This window comes from Strix uralensis, chromosome 1 (genome assembly GCF_047716275.1).
Source record: "Strix uralensis isolate ZFMK-TIS-50842 chromosome 1, bStrUra1, whole genome shotgun sequence".
In the NCBI taxonomy this organism is placed as follows: domain Eukaryota; kingdom Metazoa; phylum Chordata; class Aves; order Strigiformes; family Strigidae; genus Strix; species Strix uralensis.
The window spans coordinates 127,628,688-127,653,960 of record NC_133972.1 but is presented as its reverse complement, the minus strand read 5'-3'; the positions used below and the strand labels follow the sequence as shown (position 1 = coordinate 127,653,960).

The 25,273-nt window shown below is 37.6% G+C and overlaps 1 protein-coding gene across 2 annotated transcripts in view; it reads right to left on the bottom strand.

Moving 5' to 3' along the window:
* Positions 1–241: 241 nt before the first annotated feature.
* Positions 242–25,273, bottom strand: part of ASXL3 (ASXL transcriptional regulator 3) — a 139,502-nt gene continuing 114,470 nt past the window's right edge. For both annotated transcript variants that reach the window (XM_074880396.1, XM_074880385.1), the window contains 4 exons: positions 19,383–19,479; positions 18,810–18,915; positions 11,804–13,757; positions 242–9,127 (listed from right to left, as the gene is read on the bottom strand). In XM_074880396.1, the coding sequence (XP_074736497.1) occupies positions 5,450–9,127; positions 11,804–13,757; positions 18,810–18,915; positions 19,383–19,479 (5,835 nt within the window). In that variant the 3' untranslated portion in view covers positions 242–5,449. The remainder of the gene's footprint in view (positions 9,128–11,803; positions 13,758–18,809; positions 18,916–19,382; positions 19,480–25,273) is intronic.

Sequence of the window (25,273 nt, the reverse complement as noted above, 5' to 3'; positions counted from 1 at the left end):
AAGATAACTGGTTTGAGGAATATAGCTTGGACTGGTTGCCTTCCATGTACCACGGACATTTAATTTCTTCTGCTGTGGGGATGAGAAATAACAGAGGTGCATGCCTGGGTTGCTGCTGTCATTACTAAGCACGTTCTGGACAGGGTTGCAGATGGAGGCAAAGTACTAAAAATACACCCGACATTAACTATCCAAAGCAATATAATCACTTGCATCCACAAACTATTCTACTTACAACAACTTAATATACAACACCTAGTTTTATTTTACTGGTATAAGATGATTAATACTTGAGTTACATCAGAAGTCATTCCAACTATGTATTACATCACTGTATTTGAAAAATCCTTTACAAAGGACTGATTTTTCTCTCATTTCTATTTCACTGACCTGTATATACAATGGATGTGCACAAGCAGGATCTCCTGCCTAAGGCACTGAACATAAAATAAATAAAGAAATAACAACTATTATTTTATCTCTTTATTTTTTTTCCAGAATATTTTAATATTGAAGCCCAAGTTGTTATTTTCAGGGAACAGGGAAGGGGAAAAGGAAAGGGAGAAGAGAAAAGTTATGAAGACAAATTATTTTATTTAATTTATGGTTTTGTGAATGGTCATTTCTGTAGGCAACAAAAGGTTGTTTTCTTAAAAAAAAAAATAAAACAAACAGCACCATTAAAGAAAGCATGATCCCTGAATTCTAAACAAAACACTGTCTTGAAACAAAAATTGCTAAAATGCTTGTTTCACCCAGTCATGTCTGGTGGGGTAACAAAGCAAAGCGTAACTGCATTAAACTGTAGCAATCCCGCTGAAACCAACTACACCCCCTTCTGAAGATTCAGAGAACCACTTTCTGAGCTTGTCCTGTGGGAATAATATTTTCTTTGGTAGAGGACTGAAGGGGGGTATTTACTTCACTGAATGCAGACAGGAAAAATGTCTATGCACATTAGGGATCTCCCCAATAAATCTGTATTTCTCATGCATGTTAGGTATGAGTGGATTTCACATTGCTGTTATACTGCAGGAGTAATACTGCCCTATAAAGGCATAGAATGGCTAATGTCAAACAGATGTAAACATTCAGAATACTGACAAAAAAATACATACACACAAAAAACCCTGTACTGAAAATGTGAATCGAGTTAAGTTTCCGTAAAGCAGAAAAAATATTTTACAGCAGTACAAGAGAATTATGGCAACAAAGTAAAGCACTTTTCTTGTAACATTCATGAACAGTACAAATACAACAAAGTTATTCTACGGACTAAATTATTCTTTTAACTATCAAATATAGTACAAAGCGAAATATTATGTGCTATAAAAGAAGCAGCTCCTTAAATTAGACTAAAAAATGCTTTTTTTTTCTTTTCGTTGGTTTTACAGTGACAAAGCATGATGACCGAAGACAACAGGATTTCATAGATTCAGAAACATTTAGCTACACAGGTCCATGATAAATCCACTGAATATTTTGTTGCTTCCCCCCCAGTGTTCTGCAGAGCCACAGAGGACAAACCGCTGTGCTGCTGCCAGGTGACTGCAGAAGTCATTCAGTGTTCAGAGCAGGGCCGTTCATGTGTGTCAGCTAAAATGATCCCTTTTGGTGACACTTCTCAGCTCATCTTGAGTGTTTATCCTGGTACTTCACCACACCTTGGAGAAACTGCTAAACCAGAGGCTACAATAATGATTCTGAAATTGTGCGTGTGTTTATAAGGGGAAGGGGGTGCAGCATAAGGTAATTTTACTTCAGAAATTGCATTTTAAAGCACCATATGCACCAGCTTAAAAACTGTGCACGGAATTGCAGGGCCCTGAAAAACCATCTGCACGTTCTGTAGCTTACCCTGACAACATGCACCACCCTCAAGAAGAAAGTCTATAGTACAGAGAATATACCTTTTGCTTTATGGCTCAACCTTTATTTTTGTCTTTTAAATGCTATTTCATGTACTAGACCTCAGTAGATAAATAAAATGCAAACAGGGAGCATCCAGTTCACCATTTCTTAAGTTTTTTTTTTTTTTAACATTATTTCAAAGGGAGTTTCTGCTTGGAAAATTAGTTCAGAACAGAAACACACAAACACACACACTGCAAATGCCCTAACATTATCTGCATATCTCACAGGTATGCAATTAAAACAATACAGAGGGAGGAAAGAAAAAAAAGACTGTTTCTCCCTCTCACCCAAAAGTGCTGCTCTGGGGGTAGGAGTGGGGGAACAATTTTGGAGGTTTTAAAAAAAAAAAAAAGGTAAATTATACATGCTGGACATTGGGACACATACGTACGTACACGCAAACACAGCGCAGTGTGTTCTTAAGCAATTCTTTCACCACTTTTCAGTGCATAAACTATTAACACCCCACGGTGCAAACTGCATGGTCATTAGAAAACACAATGACATTGGGCCTGAAACCTGGACAATTAAACAAAAAAAGAAGTCATTCAAAATTAACCTCTAAATGTGATTGTGTTCTTATTGAAGACCACGGGTCACTCTCCCCCAAACATTTGTGTGATACCAGAATCCAAGTAAGGTTTTCAGTCACACTAGGATTCAGTCAGGCTCCTGTATCACCGCAGTTGCTTCTGAGTATTTTAATACCCTAAAACTGTAATCTGTAACAACACTTCACGACTGTTGCTAACTAATTGGTCAAATTTATTCCTGGTGCAACTCCAATGACTCAAGAATGAAAAGAGTGGAACTGCACTATGGAAGAGTTTGGTCGGTTGTGTAATATAACATAGCACCATCCAGTCTAATGCCATTTAAAATATTTTATCATGACCTCACACATGCAAGTTGCAATCCTGATACAAAAATGACAATATGACATGAATGAGTTACCTACCACATTAGTCACACTCTTATTCTTTGAACAAATTAAAACTATTTTGTGGCTGGAAATTATTTCTGTATCATGTCAGTAAATACAAGAAGTATTTCAAGATGCAAGTACAAACAAATATTGACTTATGTGCTGTGGACAGGAAAACCTGAGCTAGAAATAAGGATTCCAGCAGGCTTATATAAACGTAGGTTATTAGAAGTCTAAAACTGGTTGCTCTCTTTATTTTAAATAGAAGTATCCTACCTCTACCAAGGATAAATACAATGCAATACAATTCCGATACAAAGGCTCCTCAAACATGAATTTGATATGTATTGACTGACTACACTCATGCTTATTCATGAGTATTTTCCAGTCGCTGTTTTGCCAGCAGCTGGCGTAGGACTGGATGCTAATCTTCATGTGGTTACTTTTAGGTTTTTGCTTGGCTGGCTTATTTTCCTACCAGAAGACCTGAAAGTGCTGAGAAGCCATTTCTTAACTCATATGTCATATTAAGGAGCACTTTTGTATAGAAAAAATACATTATTGTATCAGCAACAAATTTGTTAGTGTAATTATAAATGGCCTTTGTACCACACAGTGTCAAAAATAATATTGATATGTTGCTAATTACAATAAAAGAGAACATCAAGGTGCACCATAGAGCTTCCTGTGAAAGGAATGTATGTTGTAAATATTCCAACTCACTTTAAGACAATAAATGGCATTTATCATGTTTGTGAAAATGGTCCCACAAGAAAATAAATGTGGTTCCTCCATTCAGTACAACCTCACTAATATGCACCCATGTTAGGGAGACCGGTTACAGCTTATGAATAGGTACACAAACAAAGATCGTATAAAAAACGATAGTGTAAAACGTAGTACACTTTTTATTTCCTAAATGTAGTTCTATCATTCACATTAATATTTCAGAATGCAACAGTAAATGCATCACGAAATACAAGCAGTATTACATCTCACGCATTCTTACTACACTGCTCTCTGAAAACTGTGGAAGGAAAATCAGTTTTCTTGAGCAGACTGTAAGGTCTTTGGATTAGTGAGGTTCTACTGTAATGGTAAAAATAACTTCTCTCTGATGCTGACATTTGGGCAGACCCAACCACATATTGGCAGATGGATGACTTGCACTCCACATTTTGTGTTCTTGAAGTGGGAGTAAAAAAACCCAAGGTATTTTCATCTCCCCAGCAACTGCACGTGCTTTATCCCTTTACAATATTTTCCTTTTAGGTGAATAGGGCCTCAAAATTATCGTTTTTCTTCTCTGCTGTTATGGTTGCTAGCGCATCTGGAATGCAGCTATAGTCCTGAATGTAAATACAGTACTGGATAAATACTGAAGGTTACTTTAAAGATGCAGTATCCCTTTTAAAAATGCCTTTTTGCTTCCAAATTTCTAAAAGATAGAGTACGGGGTCTGAATTCCTTTGAGAAAAAAAAAAAAAAAGTCAGTGTTGTAAGTAATTCTAAGGATTACTTTAAATGGCAAAATTCTGAGATGTTATTTAAATAGAGTAACTCACATAAGAAGAAAAACAACTGATAATCTAATATTCAACCGATACCAATTAGAATCATTCCTTATTCATTTAGCATAAGAATGCATCATTTTTAGGCCATGGAAGGGCTAAAACATCCAGAACCTATTACGTAAGTCTGACCTTATATATATATATTTGGGACTGACAAACCAAATGGACTGATTAGAGACACAAATAAAAATAAAGAATATTTGAGTGGGAAACAGAAGGAGAAAACAGGTTTCTAATCCCTAGCAGAGAAGTTACTTTCTCCAGACTCTGTTGAAGCCAATGTAATTCCAGTGTTGGTCCCACTAACCCATCGCATATACAAATCTTTCTCAAGGAATCAACAAGAAGAGATGATGAGTAAGATTTGAGTTCCATAGTCCCTGACAGGCATGTAAGGAAACTCCTCTAACAATCTAAATTCCTTTTTTTTTTTTTTTTTGCTAGGTGAAGTGACTATATTTTAGCCCTAGATAGTGAAAGTCAATTGAAGAAAACAATCCTATCAGCAGAAAAACTGCAAACCGACTAAGAAGCTACGATGGCCAATACACCGCACCTTGCCACCATCCCACTCAAAACAGACACTGTTCAGTGTGTTACTCATTCCGCATAGTTACTCCACTTCTTGCAGAGTTATTCTTCCACTGATCTTTAACCTGCAGCTTGTATCAACTATCAAAAAGTGGAGAAAAAAAAAAAAGCTGCACTTTGTGCAAATAAATAGAAGCTACGAATGACATGCATTAATGCCTTTTTTTTTTTTAGCACAGCAAGAGAGCTCATAGAAGCTTCAGTAACAAGGATATCTTTTTTTTTTTTTTAAACTACTTTTACAGGTTTCCTCTTCTTCCCAGAAAACGGCACTCAGGCAGGAATAACTAAATTCTGAAAGCACCATGTGGAAGAAAAAAAAAAATTAAAAAAAAAATCAATTGACTAATTGCAAACCATTAGTGACCTAAACTGTTCCAATTTCTCCGTTCCTTTGTCCTGCTCTCCCATGCTGATAAGGGATACTGCATCTTTGATTCAGTTCCTACCGTACAACCAGACAAGCTACACACAGTTTGGAAGGCCCTATGCAGTCATCATGACAGAAGGCTCCGCAGCCTTTGCACACGATCATGGCTTTCAGCCTGCAAGAGCATTTCAGTTCCAGTTCATCGGCATTGCTACTGTCAGCAAATTTCTGAACCGGGATCTGCGCGTTCTGGTTAGACAGGCCTGTGGCAGTGTTTGAGCCACTTCCTAAAATCCCAATCGATTTCTCAATTGCAGATGCTGCCCTTTTGAAGCTTGTGCTACCGAAGTGTATTGTTGGATAATTTCCACAGAGCTGCTGCTGCTGCTGCTGCTGCTGCGGGTGCTGCGTCTGTATTTTCTGAGCAGCAAGTTGGGTAAAAGGCTTCTGTGGCTCAGAAAGTAAATAGGAAGAGAAATCTGCATTTTTTAATGCAAACGCTTTTAACTGTTCTTTCACTTCGTTCTGATCATAGGAAGCTTGTTTCATGCCCAGTTCGCAGCTGCTGCTTAAACCTTCCTCAAAAGAAATAGGTTCAGATTTTATATTGCTACAGATGCTTGCTGGCTGAGGCCAACTAAGTCTTTTAGTGGTTTCCATAGTAACTGTCGGTTGTTTTTGATCAGAGGGGACTTCTGCATTTGGGTGAGGAGGGGGAGGAGGTGGCAGGGGCGGAGGGGGAGGAGGGGGATGCACTAATGTTTTACTCTGCAGAGTTTGAGAGGCACTGGCAATGTCATCACCTTCCTTAATTTGAATATTAGGGGAAAACACACTTCCTAGCCTCAGCTGGTGAGCTGCTGTAGAAATATTCACATCTCCCAAGCCCTTCTGTTCCAGGTGTCTGCTAAAAGCAAATGCGTTGCAGCCAGGTGGGCCTTTTGAAGTAGTTTGCAACAAAGCTGCCGTAGGAATGGGGCCTCTTGCAGCCATGGACATTTGGTAAAAATGCTGTCTATGTGAGGTACTAGCTTCTGCATGAAAGCTGCCATTTTTATCAATGTGAAATAAGCTCTGCTGGAAACTGCATGAAGGCAACGGCCTCTTCTGCTGCTTGATCTCTGGGCTGTGAGCGATTCGGCTCTGAATGGCATGTTTGTTCAGCCACTCCTGCTTAAATGGCTGACCATGCCCTAGCTGATTCATGCTGGAACTAATTACACAAGGAGCTACTTTAACATCTGTGTCCATTGACACCTTCCCAGGCTCACATTTAATTTGAGCATGTTCCCCTACAGTCCTGGCCATCCTCTTTTTTGGATGGTTTTCACGCTTTCTGATTTGTAGCGGGGCTATGCTGCCTGCTGTAAATCCTTTACCATCTGGATTAGGAGAGTTGGAAGGATGTTCAACAATATTTCTCTCGGACACTGCTGTTTTACATACTGAGGTAGTTTGCAAAGGCAAAGGAAGCCTGTTAATTTCTAGTTTGGCTCCTGATCTGGGCTGCGGCAGCACTTTCTCTAAAGGCAGATTGCCTTGCAGTAACTGTGTCACTAAAGGATTGTTGGCCTCCACTGACGACAAGCGACAGCTAGAGCCCCCGGCACTGGTAACTCTCTTTAGGGTTTCTGTTGTCAGGGACAGGGAGTCTTCCATGGAGTCCGCAATGGATGTCTTGGAGGTCTGTGGCGGCTGCGCACTCGTGGCTATTTCTGCGGTCTGGGCAGGCATTTCAGGTCCTGTAAAATCCTCGGTGTCCATCCTGAAGCACTTGTCAGACTCATTAGTTTCCGATTTAACGGGAACAGCAATGCTTGTCAAAAGACTCCTGGATTGCAGTTCTGACATTTGCGTGTAACTGGAAGGTTCGGTTTTGACATTTTTTAAGCAGTTTTGCTCTGCGTATTCCTTATGCTTACCAGAGTTAAGGTGGCTGACCACTGGCTGGTCTGTACTCATTGCCTCTTCATCATGCCAACAAATTCTATTGTTAGTGTTATACTGATTGGCACAGGCAGCATCTGCTTCACTTTTGAATGCTGAAGGACCTCTTAATTGCTCAGCAAAACCTTGGCTGGGAGTAACCACCTCAATTAATTTATCTTGAGGAGCAAGAGGCACTTCTCGAAGACTTGAACAACCTGCCTGCAAGTTCTTGCTGTCTTGCTTTGCTGTAATGGTGATAAAGCTGGAACTGTGCTCAAGGCTTTCATTAGAGACCACTTCAGGCCTGCTTATGACAGACACCTGAGGACAGGCTATACTTTGTAAGGCAGCTTCTGTCCTTACAGGTCTGCTCTGCAGGTCAATGCTGTTCTCTGTATTTTCAATAGAAGAAGAAAGTGACAGACTGGAATTCAGATTTGTAGTGTGGTCAACAATGACTTTGCAAGGTATAGACCTATTCATGGCAGTTTGTGTAAAGCTCACGGGCTGAGATTTACCAGAGAGATCCATTCGGTTTCGTGCTCCAGAGCTTTTTTCTAAGAGATCAGCATTTAATTTAGTAGCATTATCGTAAGAGCTTATTGTCACCATGTTACCAGTAAACATTGAAATGGGTGGCCTTGCAACAGAATCTGCTACTGCAAGGGCCTCGCTGCAACTTAAAGCTGACCTAACGGTAGTGTGAATGGAGACAGTGCTTTGCTCGTTACACCCAGTTATGGCTATCTTATCAGAAGAAAATCTGTTGGTAGTCCCCACTGGGGGAATTAGTACGGAACTACCAGAGAGATGATTTGGCAAGTTATTTGCAATAGATGAAGCTGGCACAGTGGCATAATGACTGGAGACTGCGTTATTCGCATTGCTACTTGGTATCGGCAACCTTTTGTCATCGATGGCATTTGATAAGACCGTATTGTCTATGGAGACTGGTACATTACTGTTATCAATACATTTTGGTCCAACGGTTATGCATGGAGTATCAGCCCCTTGGATGGTTTTCAGCAAATTTATATTACAAGCTGAAACTGCCGTGTTTGCACTGTCAACAGACATTAAAACAGAGGATTTATCAACCGAACTTGCAAAAGAAAGTTCTTTAATTGCTCCAGACATAGCAGTGCTGCAAACAGACACAGAGACTGAACTTTTATTATAAAGCACTGGCACACTGTTACTTTCAGTAGAGGTAGATGAAATAATTTTCTCACACAATTGTGGCATAGGTATATTTTCATCAGAACTGTGCACAGATATCTCAGTAGCAGTTTCTGGTAATGTAGCTGTGTTAAGTGACTGCTGCAATAAAGTGGTAGTCTCACGGTGATGAGCAGACTTGTTGCTAGGGGACCTGCAGTTAGGATTAACTATAATGACACCAGTAGAACCTTCAATCTTTGTGTCAGTAGAAGTTGGTATCTCCAGAGAAGAGGTACTTTCCTTTGAGCTGAACTGTGACTTTGATTCTTTATTAGTCTGGAGTAAATGAGCTCTGGCTTGATGCTTTGCAAACAGCTTGGCCTTTGTTTGCTCCTTGATGTGTGCCAGTGTTCTTGTCTTCCCACCTTCGCATGGGGTCCCCATTGCTCCAGAGACTATGCTCGCAGCTGCTGCCACGGCTGCTGCAGCTGCAGCTTCTCTTTGGGCTCTTGCTTGCTGAGCTCTTGCTTTGATATCTGCCAGAGTTCTAGCCCCAGTGTTTCTCCCACTGCTGACCGATGTACTTGGGGAAACTCGAGGTTCTGGTTTAGAAACAGGTTGGCTCTTGATGATAAAAGGTGGTCCAATTTTTGAAAGCTGAATCTAAAGGAAGAAAAAAAACAATAATTTTAATGAGATCATTGACTTGCTAAAATCACCAGCTGTCTCTTAAAGGGTCAGAGAAAGGTAATGAAGGGAATTACTGTTCAGTGCAGCTGGACAGAAAAATGCTAAAAATGAATGATATTTACACTTCAGTATTTTATCATCTCCAACATGAATACCTAACACCTGCATTAGCCTACTCACATTGATCCTTCTGACAGGAAGAAAGATTGAACAGTATGACAATATGATGCTTATCTGATAGAATTTGTCAGACCTTTTTTATATGCAGTGTATCTAACAGAGAAGATCCACAGCCTAGTGCAATGATAGTGGAAAAGAGCCTACGACTAAGCATTTGCTGCAAATGTGTGAAAAAATAATGATCACGTAGTGCTTTTGCTTCTTGGTTTCCAAAGACTAAGACGTTAGGAACAGCCTGTCTTTCACTTATATACCAGACAACAAATCTTGCTGTTAGATAGGAGGTAGCAGTGTCTCCACTGAGCCTCTTTTTCATGTTACACCACAGAGCAGTTTAGAGTAGTAGTATAAAAGAATTGAATCACCAAAGGATATTCCTTTCTCTTCCTCACTCACAATTTTAAGACACTTGCTTTAGTACATTCCTGGGATACCTCCCACACTACTGCATTTCAAACATGAAATCCTCAAACCTACAAATACTAAAAATGCAAATATTGAAGTTTTAAATACCTAAAACTTGAAGTAAAATAATAACCTGTAAAATCACTGGTATTATTAGTATGTTTCCAATTAGGCACATCTGTTTCCAGAATTAAAGATTGAGAGTCCTGGGACCACTTCATAATTCATATACTCTCTCAGAATACCCAAAGGTTGGCAAAAAAAAATTGGGACATATGTTTACCGGCTGTCCACAGTAATAGGACTTAGTGGCTAATGCTGTGACTTCTCTTCTGAACAGAACTGAGAAGAAAACTAGGTAGTATTTATAGAAGAAGTAGTGTAAGGTATGATGGGAAGTGAGAGCCATATAGCAGAACGATTCAGGGGAACTGGGGTTCTTTTTCCTCTTTTAATTACAAAGGATAGAGGGTTTTTGGTGAGATGACCCAAGAGCCCAATATCTGTTACACAGAAAAACATACTAGAATTGATTGTCCAAAATTATTTTTTGAAATGCTTGCCAATTTTTCAGTGTCCTCAAACGCTGTCTGGAGGCTTCAGGGAGATTCAACTCTTAAAACTGTGCAAGACTGACAGTATTTGATTTTCCATAAGAGACCAGTGGAAATCAATATTAAGATGATATCGTAATATATAACCATTTACATAACCATATTATGCTGGTCTGGAGGGCTGGAATACTTCACTTTTCCTAGCAGTTAAATTTTTGGCTTATAAATAAATACTCATGCCTAATATTGTGAGGCTTTAACATTTACATGGACATATTTTAAAGAATACAACAAACTCACAATACTTCAAAACATTTTCCTGTTTCAGTAGCAACTTTTTTCAGTTTCCACTTTGCATCACCAGAACTGCTAAAGCTCTAAGTGCTTGATTATTTTTATTATTATAGTCATGACCTTTTTTTATTCCCTAGTGATCTATTTTCCTTTGTGCTTAGAGAGTGATTAGAATTTATTAGGCTAGATAAAGACCTTCCAAATATGAAAGAATATCACTAAACTCAGAATAGGCTAACTTCCAATTGCATCACTGCTCATAAAAATAAATTAGCTGAAATACGCTGCCGCACTAGTGATTAAAACAGTTAGCCTATTTGCCCTCCTGGCCATATTAACAATGTTCAGTGATTGCAGCAGTTAAAAATACATGCAGAAAAGGGCATTTCTGAATAATCAGGAACTAGTATTGCAAAGTCAATGGCTTAAGTTCAGCAAATTGGATCTAAAACTTGGCTGATGTCATCATGTACAAAATTAAAAGGGTCAAAATGCTGAGCCTATATATAACTAAATCTATAGATTCTCTCTTAAAAAATAAAAAAAAGCTTTGAACTGGAATTTACTTTCTTACATAGCAGAATGATACACATAAAAGTGTTTGCTTAGTTGGTGTATCTTTTTTACCTTCTGCTTTGCCATTAACAAAGATATCTACACATATATCAGTTAGACCCTTCCCCCTGATAGCCAGGTCTCTGTTTCCAATTAATTCCACAGGGAAATCTTATACTTCATCCTACCCCAAGCCCTGGGCTTGCAAAGGGATCTCCAACTATTCTGACTCTAGGTTCTCTTGCTGGATTAAGGCACTGGTTGTTTTAGTATTGGTTGTGGTAACATTTAGTATTCATGCTTGCTGGAGAAGTCATCCGCAGGAGAACAAGTGGACAATACAGTTGGGCAATTAGAAATACAAGTAGCACTGTGTAAATGATGGGGAAGCTCTTGAATTATATTAAGCCATAGATCTTGGAAAACTTTCCTTCACACAAAAGCAATTTTGCAGCAAAGACCCTGACTGAACAACTGTAGATATATTTATATCAGAAGTAATTTGGCACTGTAGGAATGTAATAGTAAAGCGAAACCATCAGTACTAACACCCTTCACACCTCCACAAAAAATATACCATGCACTGTGACTGCATGCAGTCAGTAGGAGGGAGATAATAAACCTTTAGTTTCCAAGTCAGCCTGTTCATTCATTACTTTACCTTAAGGGGTGGAACTCGGGGTTCTTCTCTGTGTGGCTGATCTTTATCAGATGGACTCGTTGATGAAGCACTACGGTTAGGCTGATCATCATCTATTCTAGCTCTCTTCTCTTTGCAGATTCCAAAACTGTGCTGTTCTGCTGTTTTCCTCTTTGGGATCTCCGGGTCTCTACTTTCATTCCTCACTTCAGGTGATTTTGTGGATTCTAGTGACTTGGAAGAATGTGGACTCTCTAGACGGCTTTGGGTGCTGCCTGTTAGCTTGTGAGATTTACTTCTGCACACTTCAGAGAATGTAGCTTTCTCTAGAGATGAGGTATATAGTTTATCATGTGGCTTTGATGGAAGCAATTCGATATTTTTGCCAACCGATCCTTCTGATAAGACAGCTACCTCTGATGGCAAGAGTGTACCTTTCTTGTCACATCTTTGCTGAATACTGTGATTTTTAATTTTGATCACCTCTGGAGGAGAGTGTTCTGGAATGGATGCAATGTAGGATTTCTCAATTTCAGAATGTGACTTACATGGCTGATGACTGAGATTTTTGCTTTGGGGCTCTTCCAATACTGAAGTATCAGGTATAATTGTTAGTGGACCAACTTTCATATTTTCAGGGGCACTCTGAAGTTGCTTTGGCTGAACAACAAGATTCTCTTCTTGAACCACCTTAGGAATGGCAGAGCTTTCTTCTTTCAAAGTGGGAAGGGAGTCTTCCAACAAACATGGTGATTTCCTTTGCTGAAGAATAAGTCTTTCATTGCTTGGGGAATTAGAAACTGGAGATGTCTCTGATGGAAGAGGCAAACTATTTGCCACGGATGTTTCAGAAGTTAGAAGAACAGAAGATACTGAAGATGTTTCTGATGTTAAAGGCAAATCAGACATTGGAGATGTTTCTGATGTTAAAGGTAAATTAGAAGCTGGTGATGCCTCTGATGTTAAAGGTAAATTTGACATCAGAGATGCTTCTGAGGTTACAGGTGAGGTGGACATTGGAGAGACTTCTGACATTAAAGGTGTGTGCAAGTTTTCATCACTGGCCTTTTGCTGAATATCACCTTCAATGTTTTCAGTACTGGACACTTCAGATGAGCAAGCTGTTTCAAGAGATGCTGGAGTACAGGGTTCCTCTGAAGTCGACTGAGTGTCTCCTCCAGGAGAGGCAATACAAACACACGGTCCTTCTGGACTTCCAGAGGAAAAAGAAGTTTCAGAAATACAAGCATTCTCAGACAACTGTTCCTCAGGGTCACTCTGAAGCTCCATATCCACTGCAATGCCTCCACCAGTGAACAAGTTGCCTTCCAGAGCAGCATTTTGCATTTCTGGTGCAATTAGCTCTTTTGCAGACTCAGAATCCTTCTCTGCTGTATCACTGACAGAGTTTGTGGATGAAGCTGATCGTGCTGGTGATACGCAATCCTCCAGCTGATCTATCACAACTGACATCTCCTCCTGAGGGCATTCTGACTTCAACTCCACCTTAATTTCAATGTGAGATACAGTATCAGTTACATCATTCATCATGACACAGGACTCAGTGCTGTCTGCAAGCTGTACTGCCTCTGTTTCTTCATTTGTGCCAGCTGGACTTACTGACTCCTCGGAAAACTCATGTTCTGTTTTATGGTTCTCCTCTTGGCATTCACAAATACTTGTCTCAACCTCTTCAGCAATCTCCTCCTGAATGATTGATTCTTCAGGTATCAGTATATCCTCTGAGTCTGCCGTTAGATCCTTGACAGGAGCCTGTTCCATGCTACAAAGAGATGGACAATAATCTCTCTCTGGTAAAGGAGGAATTTTAGTGCCTTTCTCTTCTTGGTCCTCAAAGGTTGCTTGCTTAGAAGGACCAGGTGTGCCAGAAGATCCACACAAAGAATTGCTTTCATCTTCATCATTGTTCTGCACTGTAGTGAGTTTCATTGATTCCCCTCTTGACAGTCCCAATCTAAATAAAAACATACAAATTAAGAAGGTCTTTTCATCACAGATATGATAAAGGAATAGGATTGTCTTTCTTGTCTACCTCTTTCATTTACAATAAGGACATATTTTCCAGTTTAAAATACTGGTTTTGTTAAGTGGTGGCCTACTAATTTATATATGGTTTTATAAATTTTGGAAACCTAACTACCCAGATTTTCTTACCAGTGTTAAAAAACTTAAAATATTTTAAAAATAAGTAATCTATTATTCATTATTTAACTACTTGGCACTTCAATGAAACAAAAAGGCAAGCTACACAGATTCACCACTAGTCATACTCCTTAAGTGTGGTTTTTTTTCCTTTTTTTTTTAAATACCAGCACAACACTGCCATACTAATACAGCATGCATTGCAGAAGAAATGCACAAATATATGGTCTTCCATCAGTAACAGTTCTAAAGGAAATCCCTTTTTTCCTCCTGCACTTAGGGTCAACACAGCCAGCAATATGGCTTAAATGCTGCACTTTAAAGTAAAAGCTGCACCTGAAACTAATAAGGCAAAGTATGAGTTTGTTTTGTAATTTGATGGTCATTTCAAATCTATGATGAAAATCAAAATAACTCCACTTCAGCCTCATTTTACAACTTGAGTCAATTATGAAGATCTCTGTTGAAAGCTTGTGTTTTTGCTCCGTTCTTTCAGCAAACTAAATACTTCAGTTAATATAAAAACTATTTCTAAATAAACAGATCTATGTGTATAGTATTCATTCAATTTCACTATAATTAAAAAGAAGTTTAACATTCTTAAGGAGTTAAAAAGACACATATTTATAATCTATGCATTCATTCTTAGGGATGAAGTGTAAAGGAGCCATTCCTACGTATACTTCTCCTCTGAAGATTTTCTTACCTTTGGTCCTGAAAATATTTGTTTAAAAAAAAGTTTTATTACTTCAACAGAATTAAAAAACCCCACAACAAACCAAAGCAAACGGCCAAAAAAAATGGTAATTTAAAAAGAAAGTATGCACTCTGACATCCTCATTTCCTTATAAGGACAATGGGAGTACAAGTGTTCATCCTCTTTCGTAAGATTTTTCAACCACACTTTGTGCCTCAGTAATTCCGTAATAGTAGAAAATACACAAAAGCTTGGTTGGAGACCTTAAAAGGTCTTAAAAGGTCTTAAGAACCTTGTAATCTAATTAATAGAAGTTTGATCTCTGTTCTCATTTTAATCAGAAAACAAAGAATAATATGGAAATAAGTGAGCATAAAAGATATTCAGAAATTATCAAAGCAAGATAACTTGTCAATTTGCAGCAGAGGATACAGAAATCACATAGACCCATGTATATGAAAGTACAGAATAAACATAAAAACCCCAAAATTTGTGTTGCGCATTTTAAAAATACTGAATAGATGCATTACAGTGATAGCTGTAAATGCAAAAAACAACCCCACAGCCTGGAATTGGTACCTTAAAAAGCACTCTCTGGGTAATTATTGCCTACTACTAGTCACTTAATATGCACAAAGTCTCCCTATGCCATCAATATGCTGAGGAAGGATCCTCTAGAGAGCAATTCAGAACAGCAAATTTACATCTCCCACATTGAACGCCTTTCAGAAGATGCGTGTTTCTTCTATATAGACTAAAGGTTCCCTATATAGTCTAAGTTTAGGTTATAACTTTAGGTGAGTAAAGTTTAGTTTACATAGGTTTAGGTGTGTAACTTCCTCTAAAATTCCTTGTGTAAATGAGAAAAAGTTATCTCAGGAAAATGAGGAGGGGAAACAAATCTACTGCATTACTGAAAACTGAATCAGTGGTCTGTTTCCTCTAGCTGACTTACATCATGAAAAGATATTGCCTGATAAGTTATCTTTATGGAATGACAATCAGCAAAGGAATGAAGGATGGGATAAAGGTGATTGCAACTGTCACATGGACACTACACAAATACACACTTTCTAGTAACATATTGAAGAGGAGGAAGTGTAAGAAAAAGAAGATAATGCAGAATTAAGGCCAGCAGAACACGTACTGAATTTTAATAGTTTTTATGCAGTACTGGAAATACTGCTATCTTGAAGAAGATGCCGCAGTGAAGAAAAAGGCTTTCAAAGGAGAAGGCTCAAGATCAGCATGTTTAAGGCAATCTCAGATTGCAAGATAAACAGCTGATCTGTCTTCTTCCTTAGAGAAAAAGACACCCAAAGTTTGCAAAACAGCACAAAAATATGAGGACAGCAGTAAACAGCCATCAGTGACAGTGCTAAGGACAGGACTCAACTGGTAAATAAGGGCAGTAGTCAAATAAAAAACCCCAAACAGTTACTCAAGGATATATGGATGCTGATATTCTACTGCTGTCATAAGTAGTACTGGGGAAAATAAATAAAAAAAATAATGAAGGATTAAATCAGCAATAAAATTTAGGGGAGGTCTACCCAAAATTAAAGCTTTGATTTAGTGAGCTGGCAGTTCTATCCTGACACGTAACTCTCTCAAAAGTGGAAAAAGAAACAATATATTGAACAATAGAGTATAACCCTCATAATCCTGGGGCAAGAAGTCAGAAGAACGTGGATTTCTGGCAACATGCATCAGCTGATCCTAGATAAATGACTGCAGAATGAAGTTTTTGTTTTTTAAAGAAAGTCAGAGAAAGGAAAAACGAACAACTATGAGGAAGTGGAGAGAGCATAAATGGATGGAAGTAAACTACAACCGACAGTCCTGTGATAAACAGCCTGCGTACAGATAAGAGCAAACACAAGAAACATAATGTGCAGAGCCAACATGGAAGAAGCACTCTAAAGCCTTTGAATGCCATGAACTGGGGAGCGTGCAAAAATGTTTACAAAGATTCTGCATCTGTATAAGGTGAAACTTGAATTTACTTATGGAATATCAAAAGATCAAATTAGCTGAAGTCAGAACAAAAATACCACATTGACTGTAAAGTACGCAAGTTAGAGTGCAAGAGAGATCCATTTTGCAGACAGTGCACATGAGAAGTAGCTCAGGAAGCTTTCAAAATCTGCTACTTCAGTTGAATCAACATAGCTGAAAAGAGACAAAGCCCAATCATATTCAAAGCAAGTTTAAAAACCAAAGAGAAAAAAGGTGAGAGAACTTAGACAAGGCGGAAACTACAGCAAAAACTACCATTCAAGTCAGTAAATAATGAGAAAAAGTACTTAAATCTGGCCAAGCAGCAAAGAGGTAGAATCTACCTATGTAATAGCCAGGAAGAAGAATGCCAGTGAAACAACGCAAGCTGGGGAAAGGGCAGGGGGGACCAGATTTAATACTGTAGTCAAAATGGAAATTATGTGCAATATGACATTTTGCATAACAATGTTGATGTCAGGAACCTATCAACCCAAATGACATGTATCACTGCAGACTGAGTAATTATCTGCCAACCATTACAGCGTCCAGCATTCAGCTAGCACGGCAGGACTGCTGGCTCTGTAAAATTATGAGTAGCATTCTCTGTGCATGTGACAGTCATTTGCAACTGAGAAATACGCTTCAGCTAGAGTGAGCTGCTCATGTTTTGCTGGTACTAAACTTCTACTTCTTGCGGAAGGCTCTATGCCAATACCTTACAAAGCCCCTTCCTTCATGAAAGGTTGGAAACCAACTCTTCTCTTGACATGCATAATGAAAAGTCATTATGTTCCTTATCTAAAAACCTAATTAATATTTTTTGATACTAAAGGGATCAACACCTGGACTATATTGAGGTCTTAAAGCTGTTAAGTAAGAAATGAAGCACTTGACAATAAGAAAGTCTGCCATATTAAGACCCTAAATTTCCATTATATGTAAAGATAAAGTGGTGCAGAAATAGTATTCACACTGGGAGAAAGCATGTAGACAGGATGTGCAAAATAAAGTATTAAAACGGATCTGTCCATTTGCTGCCTTGTTTTCACTACATTTCCCAGTGGTCCAAGGCAGTGGATTGTGAGAAGTAGCATTGTTACTGCAGAAATACTTTAGTTAATGCCTTAATCTTTAAGGTAATCACTTATATGAAGGGGTCCCTGTGCCCTGGATTTTCTAAGTAAAAAAACCATGTAATAACAAAACAAAGGCATCTCATGTGATGATGGTTCCCATGGAACATTTTTCGCTGCTAAGTATTATGCATAAATTCCATTAAAACATACCTGAAAACAATAAAAAAAAATCAGTAACTTTTAAAGAATGTTTATAATATTTTTAATACTTAATATTTTTAAAAACAGAGATGTAATTCTAAGTATTGATGGTTTAACTTTTTAAAGCAATTTTTGAAAGGAAGATTTCTGAATTTTAAGAAGATGTGAATTTCCTTAAATTTTTATTTAAAAAAAATCCCTGGATACAAGAACTGAATCTTCAGCTGCTACAGGATGCCACATCTGTATCATCGATAAAATTGTGCTGACTTGGACAACTGTGCACCTGGAACGATACTATCTAATTCATTTTAGTCAGTTAAGGGTATTTATTCTTTGCATCTCACTTCTAAAATTAGACTAGTCATTGTCACTTTCATTTGTCTCTAGCCAGTATTTCTTTTATGTCGTATATTCTACTCCAGCAAAGGGCCATCTCAGTCAAACAATAAAAAAACATTATTTGATTTTAGAAACTTTGCAACTAGCTTAGAAAAAATAAATAAAAACACACTAGAGAAATATCTCTGCTGGTCTTCTAGTCTATAGAAGCTGTATTTATATTTTGCAGGAGGAAAGAATTACCCCAACGCTATTTTTTAAAAGATAATTAGAAAATACTCGCATGCTTGGGCCTTGTGTCTTAAGCTCTCCTTGGAATGAATTTTTACGGATGAGTTATGAACCTTTAAAAATGCAATTGTAATGCAAGTACAGACACACCACTATAATTCTACCCACAACTTCTTATACTGGGGAATAACTGCCTTTGATAACTGCTTTATTAAGTTTTACAGCATATGACCGTGCCATGTGAAGCAGAGAATTATATTTTCATTTCCTCCTAAAAGAAAATAATAAAAATGCTTTTATTTGCTTCAATACTTACTTTTCACCATAAAACCTTTCAAAGAATTTTTCTTTCCAAGGTTCTGTTTTCTTTTCCTTCTCAATCTCTTGTCTGATGCGCAACTGCATTTCTGGTGTGAATTCTCCTAAAAAACAAATACTAACATATTCAATAAAAGTTGTCATGGATTAACTTACTAGGGGTAATTATAAATTACAGAGATGACATACAGTGATTTCTGTTACAGTCATTCAACAATTCCAAATGAAAATAATGAAAAACAAAAGTGAGTGTGACATAGAAAGATTTAATTTACCATATAACATCAGTATTTCAAAAGTATATTGGTGGGATTTAGTTGCATGCATTTATGTTTCCAAGGCTGGCAGTGATGAGAATGCTTGGGGGTTTTTTTAAACTGTCAAAATAAGCTGCCACAGCAAGCTGTAAAAATGTACACTAAATTCAAAATGGAATCAGCAATTTTTCTTTTGCTGAATTACTGGTGTATTACACTTTCTATTCTAAAAGTATTTTTCAAACGTAGAAACAGAGACATTCTTCATAAAAACAATTAACCTTTGGTAGATCTGAGAACAAGTAGAGAGTTACCTTCTGCCAATCGCTGTTTCCACCCTTGTGCTGCATATGCGAAGAATTCATTATTTAGAGCAGAACTACTGAGGCGCAAAACTCCATCACTTCCCATCTAGAAAATAAGCCGATGGTAGCAGAAGATAGTGTCAGAAATAGTGTCAGCTAAGATTACATAAAAGCAGAGTTCCAATTAAGGGGAATGGGAAGGGATAGGGAGTGGGAATAACAAAGAAAATTACCTACTACTACTAAAACAGCATTTTCATTATAGTCGTTACTGTAAGTGCAAGTGGGCTAATCCAGCACCAGTGTGTTCTCTTCAGTCATCAGTATTACTGATGATAACTCAGTTTATAACTGATTGATGTGTTTTAATCACAGCCCTCTATCTTGAGCCTATGTCTAGAGCTATCGTACACAATCAAAAATCAAGATCATTATTGTGCATCTGCCTGGAATATGGTACAAAACAAATTAATTAAATGTAATGAAGACAGTAACTTTGCTGTTTCTAAATAAACCTAACACTCATGTTACCTAATATGCTGTACTGGCAGAAGAGTGGATGACAGGTAACCTTAACAAAATAACTGGTGTAAACTCAGCACTAAAACTAAAACCAGCTATACACGTAATTTCATAGGCATCGACAGTGAAAACTGTGGAAGAACATTATAATTATTTTTAGTTTCTACATATGTCAAACATTAAATGATAAAACACCATTAAAAGTCTTAATGACAGTAATTTCTACAATAACTTTTAAAAGCAATTGAACTATTGAGCTTTCTTTTACCATAAAACAATGCTTATTTTCAGGTTGTGAGGATATGTCTGACTATTGAAGGAATTCTAATAACTGAAAAAAGTAATTATATCAAAGAGATTAGCAGTGGATATGACCTCTAGCATAATAAATAAACAGATAATAAAAACAAACTAGCAAATAAAGAGAAAGGGAGTAAACAGCAGAAGAGGTAACGTTGCTAGAACAAGCACTCTCACTATTTTACATCCTTTAAGGTAACTAGGAGATAATGTTTGACAACACCATTTGTGATGTAGCAGTAAAAACCAGCACATTTTCCAGCATATTAACACATGTTTTAGCTACGCAGTATCCCCTAATTCTCAGTGCTTGTTTCTGGAGCCAGAAAGAAGCAGACGTGTCAGTAACATTAAATTATATTCAGCTGTACCTCCCTCGCTGAGCTCTATATTTCACTGATAATACTGGCCCTACTTTCAGATCAGTCTTTGCTAATTTACTCATTGCCTAGCTGACATCCTGTCCCACAGTAATCTCATAGGAGTAAACCAGAAAGATGTGAAGTAGTAAAAACAGAAATAGAGTGATAAGCATGGACTCTGAAAAACAGGCAATGCTAAAGGCATTTGATTACAGCAAGAAAACAGTATGTGCATGGTACCAGGGTCCCTCAGCAGGATATGAACCTACAGTATTGCTGTCTGTGATTTCCTGCATTGTTTTGCCAACAAGTCATAGGATTTGCATTCAAGTAGGGTGGATATATAATGCCTCTACGCTTCTCATGATGGGGGTTGTGGAACACATGCATATTAATTACAGATAGGCTATGACTAATGCTGAAACTGGAGAAAAACTGGAAAGGAACAGTGAAACATACAGCAGAAGCAGCAAGAAAATAAAATCAGTGAGACGAGAAAGGGCATAAAGAACATGTACTGACTGTATAAATCAAACTGGTATGACACATTTTCTTCTTCCTGCACAAATGAACTTTTCCAGAAATATTTAAATTCCAGAATGAATATATTAATATTAATATAAAGTGACATTTTACATACCAGTGCGTCTTGCAACTGAACAAACCTTACACAACAAAACAACACTTACACAATTTCCTAAAAAGGTAAGATGAGAAGTTACAATAAAGAGAATCACAAGTTATTAAATAAACAATTTTTTGTTCCTGAAAGAAAGGTGCTGAAGCTACCTTCAGTTTCAACATAAAAAGAGATGAAATAGTAACATCCACTCATGTCAATGTAGGTTCTACTCCAAATTTCAGTAAATTCAAGATTTTCTCCCTAAGCCTGACAGTGTTTTGCAGGAAAGAGTAATACAGACATGGAATTATTATTATCATATTTAACCTCATTTAACTGCAGGCAGACTCTGAAAGACACGGTCCTCCTGAAACTCCACTGCTTAGCTGATGGCAAACAGTGTAGCCGTATCACTAGGCAGATCAACAAATCTCATAGGAAAGTAATAATTTGCAGACAATAATTTTCCGGTAGATCAGCAAGATGATCCAACTTATCCTAAGGTCATACGATCATTACATCTCCTGCAAAGTTGGAATGTACCACAAGAGGCGGAAAGAGAATGCCACTTTTCAGCATGAAACTGTAGCCAAGTGTGATTGAGCTATTTCACTAGGCTGCATAAATCAAGAGCATTCTGAAGACTGCCAAGCTATATTACCATGTGAATACAAGAAGAACAGTATTAGTTTCATTGTAACCCTGTTGTTGTAAAGACAGGAGAAAAGAAAGCTTTGTAGGAAGAGTTGCTGCATCTTTTCTGTTATTGGCTAATATACTTGGGAAAAAGTGCCAAGTTTTTGGGTGCACAATTTCTTGTAAGGTGTGAAAAAGAAACTGCAAACCCCAAGCTAAATGCTAGAAAGAGGTTCGACCAAATTCAAATGTTAACTAGTCCACCTGAGAGAAAAGCACAGGCTGGAACTTCAGAACAGAAAGCAAATGTTAGCAAGGTCATAGGTAAAGTTCATTAATTCTTGTGGACCAGAAAAAAATGCCAAGTAGTGGTGGAAAAATGCCAACCTGTGGAAGAAAAAAGGAGGAGTAGAAAAAGCAACTAGAAGAATAGCAGAAAGGAAGAATGAGAAGATTACAGTGGGTTACCTAAGAAGAAATATTAGTATAGGTCAACTAGCAATGGAACAACAGATCATTTGTGAACTGCACTGGAAAACAGATGCATGCTGCACTGACCACTTTAAATATTAACCGTAACAGCTTACAAGTATTAGGGAATTATGTTCACAAGATCGAAAATATGATGTTAAAGATGCTTAGGTTAAGAAGAGTAAGAACAAACTCAAGAAGAAGCCACTGCTGACTTCATGATAGTCACTGCCTTTGATGAACTGACAAAGAGAAGGACCTTTCCTGAGACCTGTGTTCATGGGGCCACACAACTCATGGAAGATTTAAGTAGCTGGAAGAGCCGAAATCTAGACAGAAGAGCATATAATGACACAGAAGGTAGAAACACAATAATTAATTAGAGGAGAAGCTTCCCGTGATATATTTTAACATGATACGAAAGAATAATTTCAGGCTAAAGCACTACGGAGAGATGCATGAAAGTAGTCATCATTATCTAGACTTGGTACACATAACTTAGGGTAAGAGATACCCATGGAAAAAATGCAGGAAATAAAGAGTTGGCCAGCCCCAGTGAATTTCTTGCTAAGAATTTTGAGATCAAAGAAAACCTGTGCTGGGAATACAACAGGAAGAATTTATTCAGTCAGTTAAAGCTCAGAGAGAAAAGGATGAGGACAAAAAAGCTAAAGGAACTCATAATGGCCAAAGAGCTAAAGTCAATGAGACAGAAATTTTCAAAATGTTGTAAGAAGAAAAAATTACTAAGCAGAAAGCAGATCCACTACCAGATGAGGAAAACAATCCAAACTAAACTAACAAGAAGTTCAATCATTTAGCTATTTCCGATTCATTTAAAGATTTCTATACAGGGAAAAAAGTTTGAACAAGTTTGAACAGACACAAAATGGGCAATTTTACATCTATTTGTTTTGAAGGAGTCGAAACAACACCGCTAACAAAGATGTTTTAGTCCTTTTCTCAATACCCTAGTCATGTGAAATGACATTTTTTCTGCTCTGTTAAACTTGGAAGGACTACGAATTCTTCCTCCTACGGTATTAGCTAACAGCCTCTACTGAAATCTTTTCTTACCTCACCCAGAGAACACATTTTCACCTAAGTCCAAAAGTTAAAGTGGAAATTGAAAATTTTGAAGCCAAAGGGTATATTTACTTCTCTATGCTCTGATGATAGAGACAGCTCAATTAACCACTAGGTCTAAATTAGAATTTGAAGAAACATGCCAATAAAGCAGTTCTTAAATACATTGTTAATTTTTATGGTATTTAAAAAATGCTGTCCAACAGAGACAGTGTGTTAATGAGCTGGAACAACAAACATTTCTTGGAAAGTTTATGTTTTATTCTGTTGAGCTTTAAATTTCTGTTTTTCTGATTAAGCACAATGGTAGAATTATGTTTTCTAATTAATACTTCTGTGAAGAATTCACAATGGCTTTTAAAAGTTTCTCTTTTTATTGAAAGCAAAAAAACCCACATGCAACCCCAAAACATATCTGCTAAACCCTGACATCTGTTTGCATTAAAAAGCAAATGTTAATCATTTTTATCAAAAGGAACTGAGTCAACTTTCTATGAACAACTACTTAAATTATTTTCCTCCAAGTTCCACTGAAAATTCTCTTCTGAGAATAAGGCAGGGATTATTTTTGTAGCTCAACCTGAAGATGCACACTGGTGGTTTAGTAGGGAAACAGCAAGTATCGCACAGGTGTGTACTGGTAGGTTATCTGATCTTGGCTAGCATGTTTACAGAAAGGGAATTAGCAAATCTATTATTTCTCTCTGTCTTTCAAATGATTCAAAATTCTCCTAACGTATTTATAAAACTACTAATGATACATAGTTCCTGTGTAGTATAACGTATTTCCTACATAAAAGCTTGTGAGAATGTCACACCATTTGATCATAATACCTCACTATGCAAAAACACAAAATCAGCAAGAGAAGTGAAGATTCATCCAAATTAAGGGTTCAGTACCACTCAAGTAATTATACACTTTCTACGAATTCCTACTAACCCTCTTTTGTGCTTTTATATTTTATCTTGGAGTAAGAACAGTCCTAGAATTCAGAGACTTTCCCGGAGGTATGTAAAAGGAATTATGTGCAAAAGATGGAAGGTATGAGAAAATACATTTTGACACTTTTGCATTAAAGCTTCGAAAATATTAAAAATGAAAAATTTAGCAGCATTTATATCACATACAGAAAAAATTACATTTTATTTATGTATGTGAAGAGACACCACTGCCGTTTTGTAACATGGAACAAATGTTCCAGTACTGGTCACAGTATCAAACTGACCTGTGATGAATGTACAGAGCAAATGTAGCATCTGAAGATGCAGCAACCTTAGTGACTGACTTTCTGAAGGCAAACACGTTGGAGAGCTGGCTAGACAACATGCCAGGCCTGGCTCGTTTTATTCTTGACGATCATAGAGCAAAAGTTCATAGGTGACAGGGAAGACCAGTATCTGTATTTCTGCCACGAAATGTGTAATACTAAGGGGAGCTCTCTCCAAGAAACAGAACTGTTTTAGTCCAAGTACACAGAAATAAACACTTAGTTTAGGTACTCTGCATCATCACTCTGGAAGAGCTTCTCTGCTTCCACTAACAGTAAAGGAAGAAAAGCATAAAGAAGATGAAACTCCTGATTAGGGCCTCTACATTTGCTGCCTAAGCCAGTCAAGCATGAAACAGACCCTCGCAACCGAAATCCAAAGAGAACATCAATAGATATGTTTGTAGCATACCAGATGCTCTCTTGCTCCACAAAATCCCCAAAGGATTAAAAATTGCTATCAAATCTAGTAAAACGTGATAGTAAGCTTTGGAAGAGATTGCAAAAACACAATGCATGTCTCAACATGCATGAGATTGTACTAATTGCACATTCTCTGAATGCGGACTACTGTGAACCAGGTGAATACTTTCGAACACACATTTTGGTGACTAATTTTTATGCTTTTCTTAG